We start from the raw sequence: 16,578 nt of genomic DNA on the forward strand, positions 1-16,578 counted from the left end.
CTCCTGTCCCTGGTTCCTGGCTCTTCCTGGAACAGCATCCTGGGTGCCCAAGGCATCTCCCATTCTGCCAGCTCCAACCGGCTCCTGCCTTCCTCTCTTTTCTCTTCCCCGCCTCCTTGACTGAGCACTCAACAGTGACTCAAACTACAGGATGACTGAGGGTCATACCTGAGTCCTTTCTGTCATGCCCACATTCCATCTGATGACAGAATCCTTCAGCTCTATCTTAAAAATGTGTCCTTGATCATTTGCTCCCTACATGATTACCCACAGGGATCTCTTCTGTATTTGTTATTCTCCACAGTGGTTTCCTTTTGCAAGCAGAATGGAATGCACGCCCTAGACCACAGCCTAAAGACCTGGGTACGTTGCTGGCTCTCCTCTCTCTTCCTGCTTCAGCCATGCTCACCTTCTGTAAAGCCAACTTCTCTTTCACTTGCTAATTGCAAAAACAGCCACTGTCCTTGACTGCCACCCCACCCCCTGCATCCAGGTCCTTTGCAATGTGAAATTACAGCTCTTTCCTTCAGCAGGTGGGGTCTGTTTCTCTACCTTGAATCTGAACTGACCTTGGGACTTGCTTTGGTCACTCTAGTCCAGAATGAGAGGAGCGTGGCTGTGTGCAGGTTCTGACCTGGGCCTCAACCCAGTTTTGCCTGCTTCCTGGAATCCTGCTGCACCCTGAGCACAAGCCCAGGATCGCCCATTAGAAAATGATGTGCCTGATGCAGAGACTGGCCATCCCAGTAGGACTGTCCTTGACCAGCCAGCCCCCAGCTAACCCACTTACTGACCACAGACACACGTGCCCAGCCTAGGGCTGCTGAGTCTGGCCAGGATTGGCAGAAATGCCCGATTGACCTGTGGACTCCTGAGAAATTGTGTTCAGTTGGAAGCTGTGTTTGGGGGAAATCTGTTACCCAGCTGTAGCTGACTGATATAACTTCTGAACTAATCTCTAGGCTTTCCCCTTCTCCCTCAGGATATTCTCTCTTCTGAGAAGCCACAGGGATCTCTTCTGTATTTATTATTCTCCAGAGTGGTTTCCTTTTGCAAGCAGAATGAAATGCACGCCCTAGACCACAGCCTACAAGACCTGGGTACGTTGCTGGCTCTCCTCTCTCTTGCTGCTTCAGCCATGCTGACCTTCTGTAAAGTTCCTCCAACAGCCCTCATCTCTTCTTCCCTCTGTGGGAGCACTCCCCGGATCTGCACGTGGAGGCCGCCTCCTTCTCGAGTCGTACCCTAAAGCTGCCATCCTCTCCCCTCTGCCCAGTCATTTCCTGGCATTCCACTTGGCTTTTATTTTCTCACTTCTTGCTGAAATTTTAGTTGAGGTGCATGTGTCTCCCAACTAGAATGTTCCCCCAATGTTCTATTGTGCGATCCATTTTATCTCCTCAGCATCACGGTTCCATGGAAGCAAGAATGAGACGGTTGTGACTCACTGCTGAATCCTTAGCCATTGAAACAGTCTGTGGCACATAGTAGGAGCTCACTATTTGTGAAATGAATGAATGACAACTCCAGAGGAGAAACGCCTTGTTGTGCAGCTTACGAGCCCTCTGTGCACAGCATCTCTTGCCACTGCTCCCTTGTCAACTGTCCCCTCCATCCAGACTGAGCTAATGCAGGTTCTCCAACATGCCACACTGTCCCTGGCTGCTGAGCTTTTGCACGCTCTGTTCCCTCTGTCTTCCCTTCCATATCGCTCAAAGAGCCCCGTAACTCCTGTTTATCCATAAAAGTTCTACCTTAGCCTTTCTGTTCCCAAAAAGCCTTTCCTACCCTTCCCCCTCTTCCAGTCTATGGCGATGGTCCGCCATCCCTGGCTCTCCCGTGGTGCTTGACTTCCTTCACCGTGCTTTGATGAACTGGTTGCCCTTGGAGTACTGGGATCCCAAGTATCCGCCTGCTGTCCACCACCCCAAACACTCCCCTGAGTCGGGAGGAGTAGGGATGGGATGCGGGGCCCTGGATCCTTCGTGTCTTCAGAGGAGCTGAGCTTCCTGCATTCAGACCTCTTGGTGCAAAGCAACCTGGAAGAATAGAACTAGAAAACAACCCGGGCTCTGCAGGAAAGGACCTATGGGTCCACAAGGGGACCACAAGGGGAATACAGAAAACCAGCCATATAATACAATTGGTGGCGGGCAAGACAAAGGATGAATAAATCAAATCTGATACCCTGCAGTCAGCCCTTATTCCTGGAAAACCATTCAGTCACTGACTTCAAGCCTTATTCAAGGCCTGGGCTGAGACCATTGGTTATTCATTTTAAAGATGTGGTAATCATCCTGGAGAGATAATCAAACTGAATCGTATGCTAAAAAAGTGTGGGGGGAAATCAAGTCTGAAGATGAAAAGTGTAAATGGCCACTGTCGTATTACACTGCTGTGGTTCATATATCTGACACTTAACTTTTCAGGGCCATTTAATCTATTATTTAATTTGTTCCCCATCACTTGTCCTTCCCGAATATAAATATTTACTAGACAATGAAGACTGACTTCTCCCCTTCCACACTGATTTAGGTGAGAGAAAATAGGTTCAGACTGCAGCAAGAGAGAGGCAGGTTGGACAGGCTGAAGGACTTCCTAGAGGTGAAGACCCTTAACACAGGAAAGAGGTTGGCAGAACCTCATCCTGACTTCTGGTCTGCAGTAGTGAGGTTTGAAGATGGTTCTGGGTTTTGCTTCTGCTGAGGTAATCCTGATGAAGCTTCTGACACTGGCATCGCTGTGGTTTGGATCTAGTTTGAGTGTGTCTCCCAAGGGTTCCTGTGCTGGAAGCTTGATCCCCAATGTGGCTGTGAGAGGCGATGGGACCTTTAAGAGGTGGAACCTGGTGGGAGGGCACTGGGGGCTCTTCTTTCTGAAGGAATTAACGAAGTACCTGTGGACCTGGTTCGTTCTCCCCAGAAGGTTGTCATGAAAGAGCAAGCTGGTCCTTTCCCACTCTCTGGCTTCCTGTGTAATTGTTGCCTCTTGTGTGTGCTCCTGCCATGAGGCCATCTGCCATGATGTGATACTGTCAATGGGGCCCTTGCAAGAGTCCCTGCCATGTAGTTTGGACCTTCAGTCTTCAAAGCTATCAACTAAATGAACCTATTTGCTGTCAAAGTTACCCAACCTCAAGTATTTTGTTATAGCAACAGGAAATGGACTAATAAAGTGATTATTATGGTTTGGGTAGGAAGTGTCCCCCAAAAGCTCATGTGTGAGAGACAATGCAAGAAGGTTCAGAGGAGAAATGATTGGGTTGTGAGAGTCTTAACCCAGTCAGTGACTTAATCCCCTGATAGGGATTAACTGAGTGGTAAGTAAAGTAGTAGGGTATGGGTGGAGGAGATGGGAATTGGGGTGTGGCTTTGGATATATATTTGTATCTGGCAAGTGGAGTTCTCTCTCTCTGCTTTCTAATCATGATGTGAGCTGCTTGCTTCCCTGTGCCATACTCTTCTGCCATGATGTTCAGCCTCACCTCAAGCCCTGAGGAATGGAGCCAGGCTTCTATGGACTAAGACCTTTGAAACCATGAGCCCTCAATAAACTTTTTCTCCTCTATAATTGTGCTGGTTGGGTCTTTTAGTCACAGCATTGAAAAAGCTGACTAAAACAGAAATTGGTACCAGGAATGGGGTCATTGCTGTGACTAACCTCATCATGTGGTTTTTGGAATTGGTGGAAGGAATTTTGAGCTGCTTAGCAGCGCAAACTGGAAATGCTTTAAGTTTTTATAAGCTGAGCTTAATGGTTGATTCTGGTGGGTGCTCAGAAGACCAGAATGCCAATAGGACCATGGACAGTAAAGACAGAGCTCAAGAGGGTTTAGAGAAAATGGAGGAGTCTACTGGAATTTGGAGTAGAGGCCATTCATGTTATATTCTGGCTGAGTTGTTGTCTGCATTTTGCCCATGTTCTGAGACTTTCTGTGAAGCTGATTTTAAAAGCCATGGACTTCTTATTCTGGTGGAAGAAATGTCTAAGCAGCATAGCATTTAGACAGAGGCATGGGCTTTGCTGGAGGCTTTTAACCAAGTTTATTGTGATATTCAGGAGCAGAAAGCAAAAGCCAGCAAAAAGGCTACTTGGATTACAACAAACAAGGCCACAGGGGAGAGATGAACAAAGCTCTTTGGAGAGAGCATCATGAAGCCATGTGCCCAGGTACCAGAAATGGAGCTGCAGGCCTTGTTTGCCCAGCTGGATTTCAGTCTTGCTTTGGTCCCATCCCTTCTTTCTATGCCCCTAATTTTGTGAATGGAGATGTTTACTCTGTACCATTATATATTGGATACTTGTAAATTGTTTTTAGTTTTATAGGAGGTCACAATGCCAGGTTGCCTTGAGCCTCAGAGAAGACTTTGGACTTGAACTTTGAGCAATCTCTGAACTTTTAAGACTATGGGGACTCTTAGAAATGGACTAAATGTATTTTGCCTTGTTCGATGAGTGTGAGCTTTTGGGGCCCAGGGCAGAATGTTATGTTTGAATATGGGGTGTCCCCCAAAAGCTCATGTGAGACAATGCAAGAAGGTTCAGAGGAGAAATTATTGGGTTGTGAGAGTCTTAACCCAATCAGCGATTTAACCCTCTCCTAGGATTAACTGAGTGGTAACTGAAGTGGTGGGTGTGGCGGGAGGAGGTGGGAATCGGGGCATGGCTTTAGGTAGATATTTGTATCTGGCAAGTGGAGTCTTTCTCTGCTTTCTGATCATGATGTGAGGAGCTTCCCTCCTCCACACTCTTCTGCCATGATGTTCAACCTCACCTCCAGCCCCAAGGAATGAGGCCGGCTTTCTCTGGACTGAGTCCTCTGAAACCGTGAGCCCTCAAATAAACTTTTCTTCCTCTATAATTGTGCTGGTTGGGCCTTTCAGTCACAGCAACAACAACAACAACAACAAAACTGACTGAAATAGTGATTCTCAGAAAATACTTTTCCTTTTCTGCTTTTGAGCTGCTGCTTCTCCCAAAGGCACAGGAGTTTGCTGGAGAGGAGTGTCACCTAATCACATGCACCTGGTTTCTTTAGAGTCTGGTGAGTTTGGCTGAGGTTTTGTCCCAACATGGCAGGGCTCACCATGCTCTTGCTCAGTTACCGTGGCCTCCCGACTCCTCCAAGGGGCCCCACCTCTCAGTTGTGACTGTACTTCTGGTGTGGGCTGGGGTAGCATGGGGTCTGGTGGTCTCCAGGGCCTCTCTGTGACCCCAGAGCAATGACGCTCACAGGAAGGCCACTCACCTCTGAGGGATCACTTTAGATCCTCAGTGTGGGGCATGGAAGTTTAAAAGGCACAGAATCCCTGGAGAATCCGCGCCATTTCACTGTGTGGAGTCCGACAGTAAGCAGCTCCCAGGGCCTGGCTGGAGCGCAGGTGTGCAATGGTATTTTTGAGAGTCTTGCTCCCCCAGGGCTGTGTACTAGCTCTCAGTGACCTAGGGGCCATTACATTTTGAGGTTTACCTGGGAGGACATAGATTTGGCACCAGTAGCTTTTTAACAGGGCTTGATTCGAACATGCACGTGCCTGATTTTGAGGATCATTTCTCGGAATGCAGCCGCTGGGAAGTCAATTCCTTACCCAGCCCAGGGGACCATGGGTACAGCTCCTGGGTGTCAATAACTGTGCTTCCTGCTTCACCTGAATGCTCTCCTTTACTCTTCATGGTGTCCCTGCTCAGCAGCTGCCGTCATTAGGACCATTTTGTAGATGCTAAGCAAAGGCAGAGAGTGGCTGGCTTAGCATCACACAGCTCGTAAGTGAGGCAGTTGGGCTTCAGACTTACTTAAAATGCTTATGGGGACCAGAAGGGCTTAGGCCTATCGCTTTGACTGGCAGAGGTGCCGGGCTGGGAAGACGAGGTCTCTGAACAGTCCTGCAGGATCTGCCAGTGACCTCTGTCATGCAAGAGGGTGGAGCAGGAGGCTGAGGTGAGGACACTGGACCTCAGTCCTGCCACTTCTCATCTGTGTGACTCTGGCCAAGTTCCTTATCCTCTCTGGCCTTTTACTTCAAGGGAATAATGAGGTCCTAGACTTATGGACATCAAGGTCCCTACCAGCTCTGGAAGCTCCCATCTCCCTGGTGGACAGCCCATGGGTACCCAAGGGCCCCTTGTTGACTGAGGCTTGTTTATTCCAGGTCAGTCCCCTGTCCTTCACACAAGAGGACCAGCACCCCAGAGAGCCAAGTCCTGCACAGGGGTCCCCAACCAGCCCTATGACCTTTGGCAGAGGTTCCTGCCCTATGACCTTCCTGAGGTTGCTCTGGGGACTCTGGGCTCCCCCTTGCATAAGCCTTCCTTCTTAAGAAGCCCTTTCCAAGAACTCCTCCTTGAGTGGGAGAAGAACCATGGTTTCTTTTAGGTTGGTTTGGACTTGAATGTCGAGGACAAAGCCCACACCGGCACAAGGATGCAAGCAGTCTGATTGTCACGGTCTAAAAGAGACACACTACATCTGAAGGGCTAGTCGTCGTGTGCCAGAGGATGGCCAGCATCTGTGGCCAAGGGCCCGATGGCAGAAGGACCCCTAGGCAGCAATGGCGAGGAGCCACTTAGGGGGTTGCATTGGAGCCTTGGGTGAAAACTTTCTTAGAATCTATCTCTGCTTCAACCATGTGAGGATGGATGTCCATGTTCAGCCCCGCATCTTTGCACAGCTTGAGCAGGGTCCGGATGTTGTTCTTGGACAGTCGCAGGTATCTGTGCAAAAGGAGGGTGTCAGTGGCAAGTGGCATCACGGGAGCGTCCATCGTTATTGATAAGAGCTTAACTTTAAGCAGCATGAAGTGTGGGACCTCTCCAGGGGACTGGCTCTCTAGAACTGACAGACACACTGTAAGACACAGGAACACCCTGCAGAGGTGGCCAGCCGGCCTCGGTGGGACTCTCTAAATCAATTTGCCAAGCACCACTCCTACCTTGCCCCAGGGCAAAAGGTTCATTGTCTCTGACGGAGCGACTCCATTTAGGTTCTCCACGGTTGTGGTTTGGATGTGAGGTGTCCCCCAGAAGTTCAAGTGTGAGACAATGCAAGGTTTAGAGGAGAAATGATTGGGTTATGAGCCTGAACCCAATCAGTGAATCAATCCCTCCCCCAAAGGGATTAACTGAGTGGTCACTGAAGGTGGGTGGGGTGTGGCTGGAGGAGGTGGGCCATTGGGGCGTGGCCTTGGGGTACATATCTGGTGAGTCTCTCTGCTCTCTGAGCATGATGTGAGCGGCTCTCCTCCTTTACACTCTTCCTCCATGATGTTCAGCCTCACCTCCAGCCCCGAGGAATGAAGTCACCTGTCTATGGGCTGAGTCCCCTGAAACCGTGAGCCCTCACATAAACATTTCCTCTTCTACAATTGTTTTGGTTAAGACTTTTAGTCACAGCAGTGAAACAGCTAACTAAAGCATCCACTTATCTCAAGTAAAGAAGTCAGTGGAAGGAAAAGTTACATAATAGAAAGTGTTCATGTGGGGTTTATCAACAACAGGGATATGAGAAATTCCATCAACAGAGGAATTCTTAAGCCAAGAATCAACTATCCCATTCTGAGGGTTCTTAATTAAAATGCCATAATTAAAATGGCATTAGGAGGAACAAAGTGTAATGTGGCTGTCACCTGAAGCCAAGTGGGGAGAAAAACTAGTGTAAATTATTGTGTGCTTCGTCACCCTCATAGGCACGTACTCTGAGAGATGCCAAGGGTTGAAATACAGAATGGTGGAAATAATGGCTGAACAGCCGTAGGGACGAAGTGCATATTTTATTCTAATAATAGTCAGCAAATTAAAAAATAATTTAGGATGTTGATTTACATTATTTTCTAAAGCCCCACAATCTATATTGAAGGATGGAATAGATTCCATTTTCATTGTATGTTCTAGAAAGTATCTCTGCTGCTTGAGCCAGAGAACTTACTGCACCATCAAGCCTGGCCTTCCTCCCAGCTTTAGCATGAGGGGAGGAAGCCCCCTACTCAGGCCTCCTGCTGGTTGGGTACTTTGCTACAGACATGGAGGTGGAGCTACTTCAAGAGCTCCCCGGAGCTCACCTGTTCTCGTGGCCAGCTCCACCGCTCACCTATCCCCACGCCTGGACGACCCTTTCCTTGATGACTCCAGCCACAGCCCACCTCCTCCTCCTTGACCAGTCCAGCCTCTGAGGTCTCACACACTGGTGCATGTGGGCGTCCATTAAGATCCCACTCTGAACTATTTCATCCTTTTCTTGCATCTTTTTCTAATGGCTTCATATATGCCATCTTTTCAAATTTTCTTCCTCCCTCCTTGGAGGGCCAGAGTCCTAGCCAAATCTCTTTTCTTCCCACCATGGACCCCACGGAGCCAGAGTCAATTAGAAACACGTGCTCAATCTAAAAGGCCCAGCCAAAGTCGTCCAGTCATTGATTACCCACAAGGGCAGTCAACTGGGGACTCTACCTGTTCATCATTCAGCCAATTAACCATCCCACCTAACTGCCTCTTAGCCTGGCAGTAGGTAGAGCTGGCCTTGCGGACTTCCCACCATTGTGGCCATCTTATACCTATGGATGAGTTTATTGCTATCAATTTCACAAGGATGTCTACATTACTCTGTTGTCTCCTTTGCTCTCAGCTAAGGTTTTTGGGCTTTGTCTTTTATATCTTTATAGTGAGGATAACACTGGGCTATGGAGAGGGGGATCCCTGGTTTTTTTTGGCGGTGGAGGTGGGGAGGAGTGGGTGGGTTGGGGTGGAGTCCAAGCTGCTTGGTGTTGCTGAAAAGCAGAGAGCCCTGATAAATAAGAGCAAGCAGAAGGGAGCCCTTTGGTAAGAGCAGTACCTATTAAATGGCCTAACTTGATTCATGGTCCCCTTGGGAGTCTAAAAGTCCAAAAGCATAGCAGAGCGCCACTGGGGACTATGGCTACTATTCCACCCCATAGTGTAAGGATCTTAGCAGAATTTCCTGTTAAAATAAGACCACAGGCAACTCATTCTTTTTTTCTTTTGCACTTGGGATTGAACCCAGAGGCAATTTACTATGGAGCTAATCTCCAGTTCTTTTTATTTTATTTTTTTTAAATTTTGAGACAGAGTCTTGCTAAGTTGCTGAGACTGGCCGGAACTTGTGATCCCACTGCCTCAGCCTCCAGCCCCCCAGGGATTACAGGGGTAGGCCACTTTTCCTTCTTCCCTTTTTGAATACTGTTCATGGCTTCTGTTGTGCAACCAATGGAAATATTGGAAGGGTTGCCTAAGTGTCCAAATGTGTAGCGCCCAAACTAGCACACCTAAATGGCTGCTACCCCTGCAACCCACTGGCTCCGGCTGGAACGGTTCTTTGGGACTCAGGGACGGAGCTGACTCCTGTGAGTCCACCCACCTAGGTTTCCAGGTGTCCGAACCGGAGACAGCAGTGACCACGGCCTCCCTCTCCCAGGACACCCTCGGCCCACGCCCTGGCCCCGGGGCGGCTCACCGGCAGTTGAGCACCTCCTCCGGCTTGAGCATTTTCAGGGTTTCAATCTTGGGCTCGGTGCTCTTGTCCATGAGGGTCTTCAGCTTGCGCTCGTAAGCGATGTCTGGCGTCTTGCCTGCCCAGTCTCTCAACGTGAGGGTGGCCCTGCGGCCGCTGAAGATGGCCTCCTGCAGCGTGGGATCTATGATGCTGCTCTGTCGGCGGTACGTGCTCGCCCGCTGAGTGGACTCTAGGGCGATGGCATCCTTGATGTCTAATTCTGAAAGAGGACAGGTGCCCCCTTGAGTTAGCGCCTGGGAGAGGAGGGAGGCGGGGTTGGCAGGAGGGAGAGCAGGGGCTTCAGGGACCACCCGGTCCAGGTGGCGGCTTTGCAATCCAATCCTTCCTCTCCTCCCGCGGGCTCTCTGCCTCTCTCACTTCCTTCCCTTCCTTCCCATTACCGCTTCCCTCCATCTTTCCTCTCCTCCTTCCCCAGAGGGAGTTTACCTACAGGAAATTCGCCTAGAGGAGGTTGAGGAAGAAATCAGAGGGGATGAGCTTTGGGGGTGGGGGTGGCGTTAAAGGACAAACCGTTTATTAGACAGAAAAGGGGAGAAAATGATGGTTTGCACGGAGCCACAAATGCATGAAACTCTGAACGTCTGATGTGACCCAAATATGGCATTCGTACTGAAGAAAATCCTACTGGGGTTAGAGCTTGGAGATCTTAATTTTTTCTTCTTGTTAAATTCCTCTAATTATTTTATAAACTTTTACTTATGAGGATGGAATATTTTCTACCCATTCCATTTTTAATGGGCATGACGTGTATAGAGAAAATCTGTTGTTTCTTTAAAATGTGTTTGTCTAGTACACAACCAACAGTGCATTTTATCAATTAGCAAATTTTATTGATTTACAAGACTTTCTTGACTTTGGCAGGAATGCAATATTTGAGTAAAACGAAAAAATCCTTTATTTATAAAAATTTTATTTTCTTCTTGACATTTAATTTGACAGACCCTGTAAAAACAATGACAAGAATGATATGCATCATTTTATCCCTGATTACTCTTAAAATGACTTTAGCATTTCATCATTTTGCAATGATATTTGCCGCTCTTTGGGGTATATGTTTTATCACGTTTTAGCAGCTTAATTTTAACTTTGGAGTTTTTATTAGTAATAATAGCTTAATGCAATGTTTTGTTTTTGTATCATCTTTTGATATGATTATATAGCTTTCCTTTGATTTGTTGATGTAATAAAATACGTTGCTAGATATCCATGTAGTAAACCATTTCTTACTTATTGTTATAAATTCAATTGAGTTTGAGGAATCATTATTTTAGACATTGGCATGTTTGGTGTATTTTGCAACATTTTCAGATATTTTTTGCATTTACTTTATTGTGAAATTGGTCTGTGGTTTTGGTTAAAATGTTAATATTAAGTTATGATGTCCGGTTAAATTAATGCAGAAATGTCTATATTCTATTTGTCTGTAATAGTTGAAGTGACATTGAAATTATTTGCTCTTTAAAGATTAGATAGGATATGTATTATATAGGTTCTGTATAATATGAATTACATACTTCTATGCAATAATAAAGATACCAAAAAATCTAAAAAACATATTCCAGCAAATACACAGAATAGAGCTTGGCATGTGGTTCACACCTATAATCCCAAAAGCTCTGGAGGCCGAGGCAGGAGGATCTCAAGTTCAAAGTCAGCCTCTGCATTTTAGAGAGGTCCTAAGCAACTCAGTAAGATCCTGTCTCTAAATAAAATATAAAGAAGGGCTTGGGATGTGACTCAGTAGTTAAGCACTCCTGGGTTTAATTCCCAGTACTTAAAAAAAATACACTTAATATATGAATATAGGAACTTATTTTTTTGCTCTGTATCCTTTCTCAGACTTTTAATTTTATTTTTATTTTTATATTTTGTGCTGGGGATTGGACCCAGAGGTGCTTAACCACTGAGCCATGTTCCAAGTCCTTTTTTATATTTTATTTAGAGACAGTGTCTAAGTTGCTCAGGGGCTCGCTAAGTTCCTGAGGCTGGCTTAGAACTTGTCAGCCCCCTGTCGTGATCCCTAAAATGCAGGGATGACAGCCAGGTGTCTCTGTGCCTAGCTTTTATACCAAATCTTGAGATTTTTTTAACTCTTCTTTTTAATAAGGCTTGTGTTATCTTCATTTATTTGTCCCTTGATTTTCCAAAGTGTTGCCATTGGATTTTGCTTTTAATTACTTTTATCTTGATTTTCATTAATCTCTGCCAGTGTTCAATATTTAATATTAATTCTTGTTTTCATAGTAATTCTGTCTTCTACTTATAAACTAGTAAAAATATTAGTTATTTCTTTTTTCTTTTATAAAGACAAGAACCACTACTTTTACTTTAGTTTTTGTTATACATTTTTCTCTAAGCATACCTTCTGCCTCTGCCCCACAGGTTTTGGTATAAAAGTCTTATTTTCACTGATACATAGATAATTTGGGTGCATGTTTTGTAATTCCAATTTTTTAAGTTGAAGAGCAGTTTAAAATTTTATTTCTAATAGATTTAGGATACAATAAGTGGCCCTTAAATCTTTCCTTTTTTGAACGTTAATATTCTCTTTGTGGTGAAGTATACAGGTGATTTTTGTAAATATTCTTCAACCATTAAAAAGTTTATGTTCTTTATTTTTTTTCATTCTTTTAAAAATTCTTTTTTTTAATCTTATTTTTACAGACTGCATTTTGACTCATTGTCCACAGATGGGGTACATCTTTTCGTTTCTATGGTTGTGCACCATGTAGATTCACACCTTTCATGTAATCATACATGTACATAAGGCAATGATGTCTGTCTCATTCCACTATATGTTCTTTACTTAGGTATAAAGTTATGGCTTGTTAATTCTGTTATCACCTTCTAGTGTGTACTTCCTGTTATTTTCTATTTAATTAATATGGTTCTGAAGGAGGTATATTAAAATTTCCCCAAATAACTGTATGTTTAAAAGCTCCCCCATGGATTTCTATATATCTTTATCTGTTAGTTACTACGTTTTTGGTGCATGTAGGTTTATGGTTATTACTTATACTTTTTAACATTTAAGTAGGTCCCTCCTTCTCTCTGTGTGTTTCTTTCAGCCACAATTCCATCTTATCTGTTTGCATTTCTGTGTTATCCTTTTGTTTTCTTTCTTTTCTTCTTTGTGTTTGAGGGGATGGGTACTGGGGATTGAACCCAGCGGCTCTCAACCACTGAACCACATCCCCAGCCCTTCTTGATTTTTTATTTAGAGACAGGGTCTCACTAAGTTGCTTAGGGCCTCACCAAGTTGCTGAGGCTGGCTTTGAACTTGTGATTCTCCTGCCTCAGCCTCCTGAGCGGCTGTGCAACCACGCACAGGATGTTTTCAAACTTTCTGTTTCATCTGCTTGAAGGGCATATATCTAGATTTTGCTTCTAAATCCATTATTTCCTAATTTGGTGTGTCTGCCTTCTTTTAGGCCATTTTTGCAGATGAAGAGATACATGGCTAAGGCCCTAAATATTTCTAAATCTTCACCTTCATGTGGGCAATACCAGTCTGCTTCCATTTTAAGTCAATTTTTCTTTCTCTCTGTGGGTTGCAAGGTTTCATCAACAAAGTTTAAGACTTTTACCAGGAGATGCTGAGCAGAAGGAGTCGAGATCTACAATTATACAAGTGGAGGAACAGTACCCTGGAGAGAGTATGACTTGCCAGGTCCCACGTTGAGTCAGTGGTTGAATTAGGACTCTTTATATCCAGTATGGTGCTCTGGTCTGGCAGCCCCTGACCAGGTGAGAGGATCAGGTGGGCTTTGCAATCTTTTTTTGTTTTTGTTTTTGTTTTTCAGAATAGAAATTGGTGTTGTGTTCCAGGAGGATCATGATTTGAATATCCTTTTTGATGCAAATGGGAAATCCCTTGGGAAAAGAACCATAGACCTTTCTGAGACATCTGATCTGGGTCAAAGGGGGCCTGTATTGTAAGAAATAGTAGGAATATGAAAGGGTAATAGCAATCAGAGTCTTTCTAGGGCAGTAGGGGCACTATAGTCTCATTCCTGAGTCCTATCCATTCCCAAATTAGAAATTTGAAGATCAGAAAGCTTAGGCACTGGACCCAAGATGCTGTATCTGCTTAGTGATGAACTTATGAGTGAACCCAGGTTGACAGCCCCTTTTCCTGGGAGCCTGTCTGGCCACTCTTTTGGACAATATTGATCCACATTTCTGGGTCTGTGGTTGAACAGGTAAGTTGTACTTCTTAAGGGCCATGTTTGGGACGCCAGGGCCCTGCACGGTATTCATGAGTCAAAGGGGTGTTTTTGTTCTCTACCCCTCTGCATTAGAAATGCACTCTTGCCTTAGCGTCTGCAGAATACTCTGGCCATAGGTGTCCAGGCAGGGAAGGCCAAGTGAATTCCCTTTTCCAGCTACTCAGATTTTTGCCAAGGTTGACTTTGGAAATGATAATTTCCCAGGGTCTTTTATTGCCCATATCAGGCAGAGGGGAAATAACACCAGACAGAAGTCTGTGTCTGTGTGAAAGAATGAAGAGCATCAGAAATGTTAAAAATGTGGGCAAATGTTAAAGCCCCTTTAAAATGTAGGGTTTTTTTCTTATTTTTTCTTTTGATTCATTGTACACAAATGGGGTACAACAACTTTTGTTTCTCTGGTTGTTCACAAAGTAGTCACACCGTTAGTGTAATCATACATGTACATAGGGTAATGATGTTTGTCTCATTCTATTATCTTTCCTTCCCCTGCCTCCTCCTCACCCCTCATTTCCCTCTACACAATCCATCCTTCTGCCATTCTTCCCTTAGCTCCTCCCCCTTCACCCGTTATGTATTGTCACCACTTATCAGAGAAATCATTTGGCCTTTAGTTTTTTGAGATTGGCTTATCTCACTTAGCATGATATTCTCCAATTTCATCCATTTGCCTGAAAATGCCATAATTTTTTTCTTCTTTATGGTTGAATAATATTCCATTGTGTGCATATACCACAGTTTCTTTATCCATTCATCAACTGAAGGGCATCTAGGTTGGTTCCACAATCTGGCTATTATGAATTGAGCTGCTATAAACATTGATGTGGCTGCATCACTGTAGTATTCTGATTTTAAGTCCTTTTGTATAGGCCAAGGAGTGGGATAGCTGGGTCAAATGGTGGTTCCATTCCAAGCTTTCTGAGGATCTCCACACTGCTTTCCAGAGTGGCTGTACTAATTTGCAACCCTGCCAGCAATGTATGAGTGTACCTTTTTCCCTACATCCTTGCCAACACCTATTGTTGCTTGTATTCTTGATAATCACCATTCTAATTGGGGTGAGATGGAATCTTAGGGTAGTTTTGCATTTCTCTTATTACTGGAGATGTTGAACATTTTTTTCATTTATCTGTTGATTGGTTGTAGATCTTCTTCTGTGAGGTGTCTGCTCATTTCCTTAGCCCATTTATTGATTGGGTTATTTGTATTCTTGATGTAGTTTTTGGAGTTCTTTATAGATTCTGGAGATTAGTGCTCTATCTGAAGTGTGTATGGGAAAGATTTTCTGCCACTCTGTAGGCTCTCTCTTCACATTGTTGATAGTTTCCTTTGCTGAGAAAAAGCTTTTTAGTTTGAATCTATTCCAATTGCTGATTTCTGCTTTTATTTCTTGTGCTTTGAGAGTCATGTTAAGGAAGTTCGGTCCTAAGCTGACATGATGAAGATTTGGACCTATTTTTTCTTCTATAAGGTGCAGGATCTCTGGTTTAATTCCAAGGTCTCTGATCCATTTTGAGTTGAGTTTTGTGCAGGATGAGAGATAGGGGTTTAGTTTCATTTTGCTGCATGTGGATTTCCAGTTTTCCCAGCACCATTTGTTGAACAGGCTATATAGGGGTTTAGTTTCATTTTGCTGCATGTGGATTTCCAGTTTTCCCAGCACCATTTGTTGAACAGGCTATCTTTTCTTCATTGTATGTTTTTGTCACCTTTGTCTAGTATGAGATAACTGTGTTTTTGGCGTTTGACTCTGTGTCCTCTGTTTTGTACCATTGATCTACCTGTCTATTTTGGTGCCAATACCATGCTGTTTTTGTTACTGTTGCTCTGTAGTACAGTTGAAGGTCTGGTATTGTGATACCACCTGCTTCACTCTTCTTGCTAAGATTGCTTTGGCTATTCTGGGTCTCTTATTCTTCCAAATGAATTTCATGATTGCTTTCTCTATTACTATGAGGAATGTCACTGGGATTTTAATTGGAATTGCATTGAATTTGTATAGCACTTTGGTAGTATGGCCATTCTGACAAAAAACTGGGACACACAGGGATGCCCTCTTTCACCACTTCTATTCAACATCGTCCTTGAAACTCTAGCCAGAGAAATTAGACAGACAAAAGAAATTAAAGGGATATGAATAGGAAAAGAAGAACTCAAACTATCCCTATTTGCCAATGACATGATTCTATATTTAGATGAGCTAAAAAATTCCACCAGAAAACTTCTAGAATTCATAAATGAATTCAGTAAAGTAGCAGGATATCAAATCAAAACTCATAAATCTAATGCATTTTTATTCATAAGTGATGAATCCTCTGAAAGAGAAATTAGGAAAACTACCCCATTCACAATAGCTTCAAAAAAAAAAAAAAAAAAAAAACCTTGGGAAATAATCTAACAAAAGAGGTGAAAGACCTTTACAATGAGAACCACAAAACACTAAAGAAAGAAATTAAAGAAAACCTTAGAAGATGGAAAGATCTCCCACGTTCTTGGATAAAATATAGTTTTTAAAAGAAAATATAATATTGCTGTATTGTGTAGTTTATAACATATGGAGAAACATAATTTTGATGGCCACAGCATGAAGTCTGGAAGAGGAAAAACCACCAGTAATTTCTTGTACATTTCCTATGCTTTGTATGGAGTGAAAGTTGATGGTTGGAAGTGAAAGATGTACACTGTAAATTCTGTGGTACAGCCTGTGTTTTTCTTATTTTTTTTTTTTTAGCCTGTATTCTTGATGACCGCCATTCTAAGATGAAATCTCAGTGTAGTTTTGATTTGTATTTTCATAATTGCTAACAATGTTAAACATTTTTTCAT

General features: G+C 44.0%; 1 protein-coding gene across 1 annotated transcript in view; it reads right to left on the minus strand.

The window, feature by feature from the left end:
- Positions 1-6,563: 6,563 nt before the first annotated feature.
- The window catches only part of LOC306648473 (uncharacterized protein C16orf78), a gene marked incomplete at both ends in the record, with an annotated part of 28,184 nt that continues 18,169 nt past the window's right edge, over positions 6,564-16,578 (minus strand). The window contains 2 exons of the mRNA XM_079118675.1: positions 6,564-6,711; positions 9,464-9,722. Of these exons, the coding sequence (XP_078974801.1) occupies positions 6,564-6,711; positions 9,464-9,722 (407 nt within the window). The remainder of the gene's footprint in view (positions 6,712-9,463; positions 9,723-16,578) is intronic.

The sequence above is a fragment of the Sciurus vulgaris genome, assembly GCF_902686455.1.
Source record: "Sciurus vulgaris genome assembly, chromosome: 17".
Taxonomy (NCBI): Eukaryota; Metazoa; Chordata; class Mammalia; order Rodentia; family Sciuridae; genus Sciurus; species Sciurus vulgaris.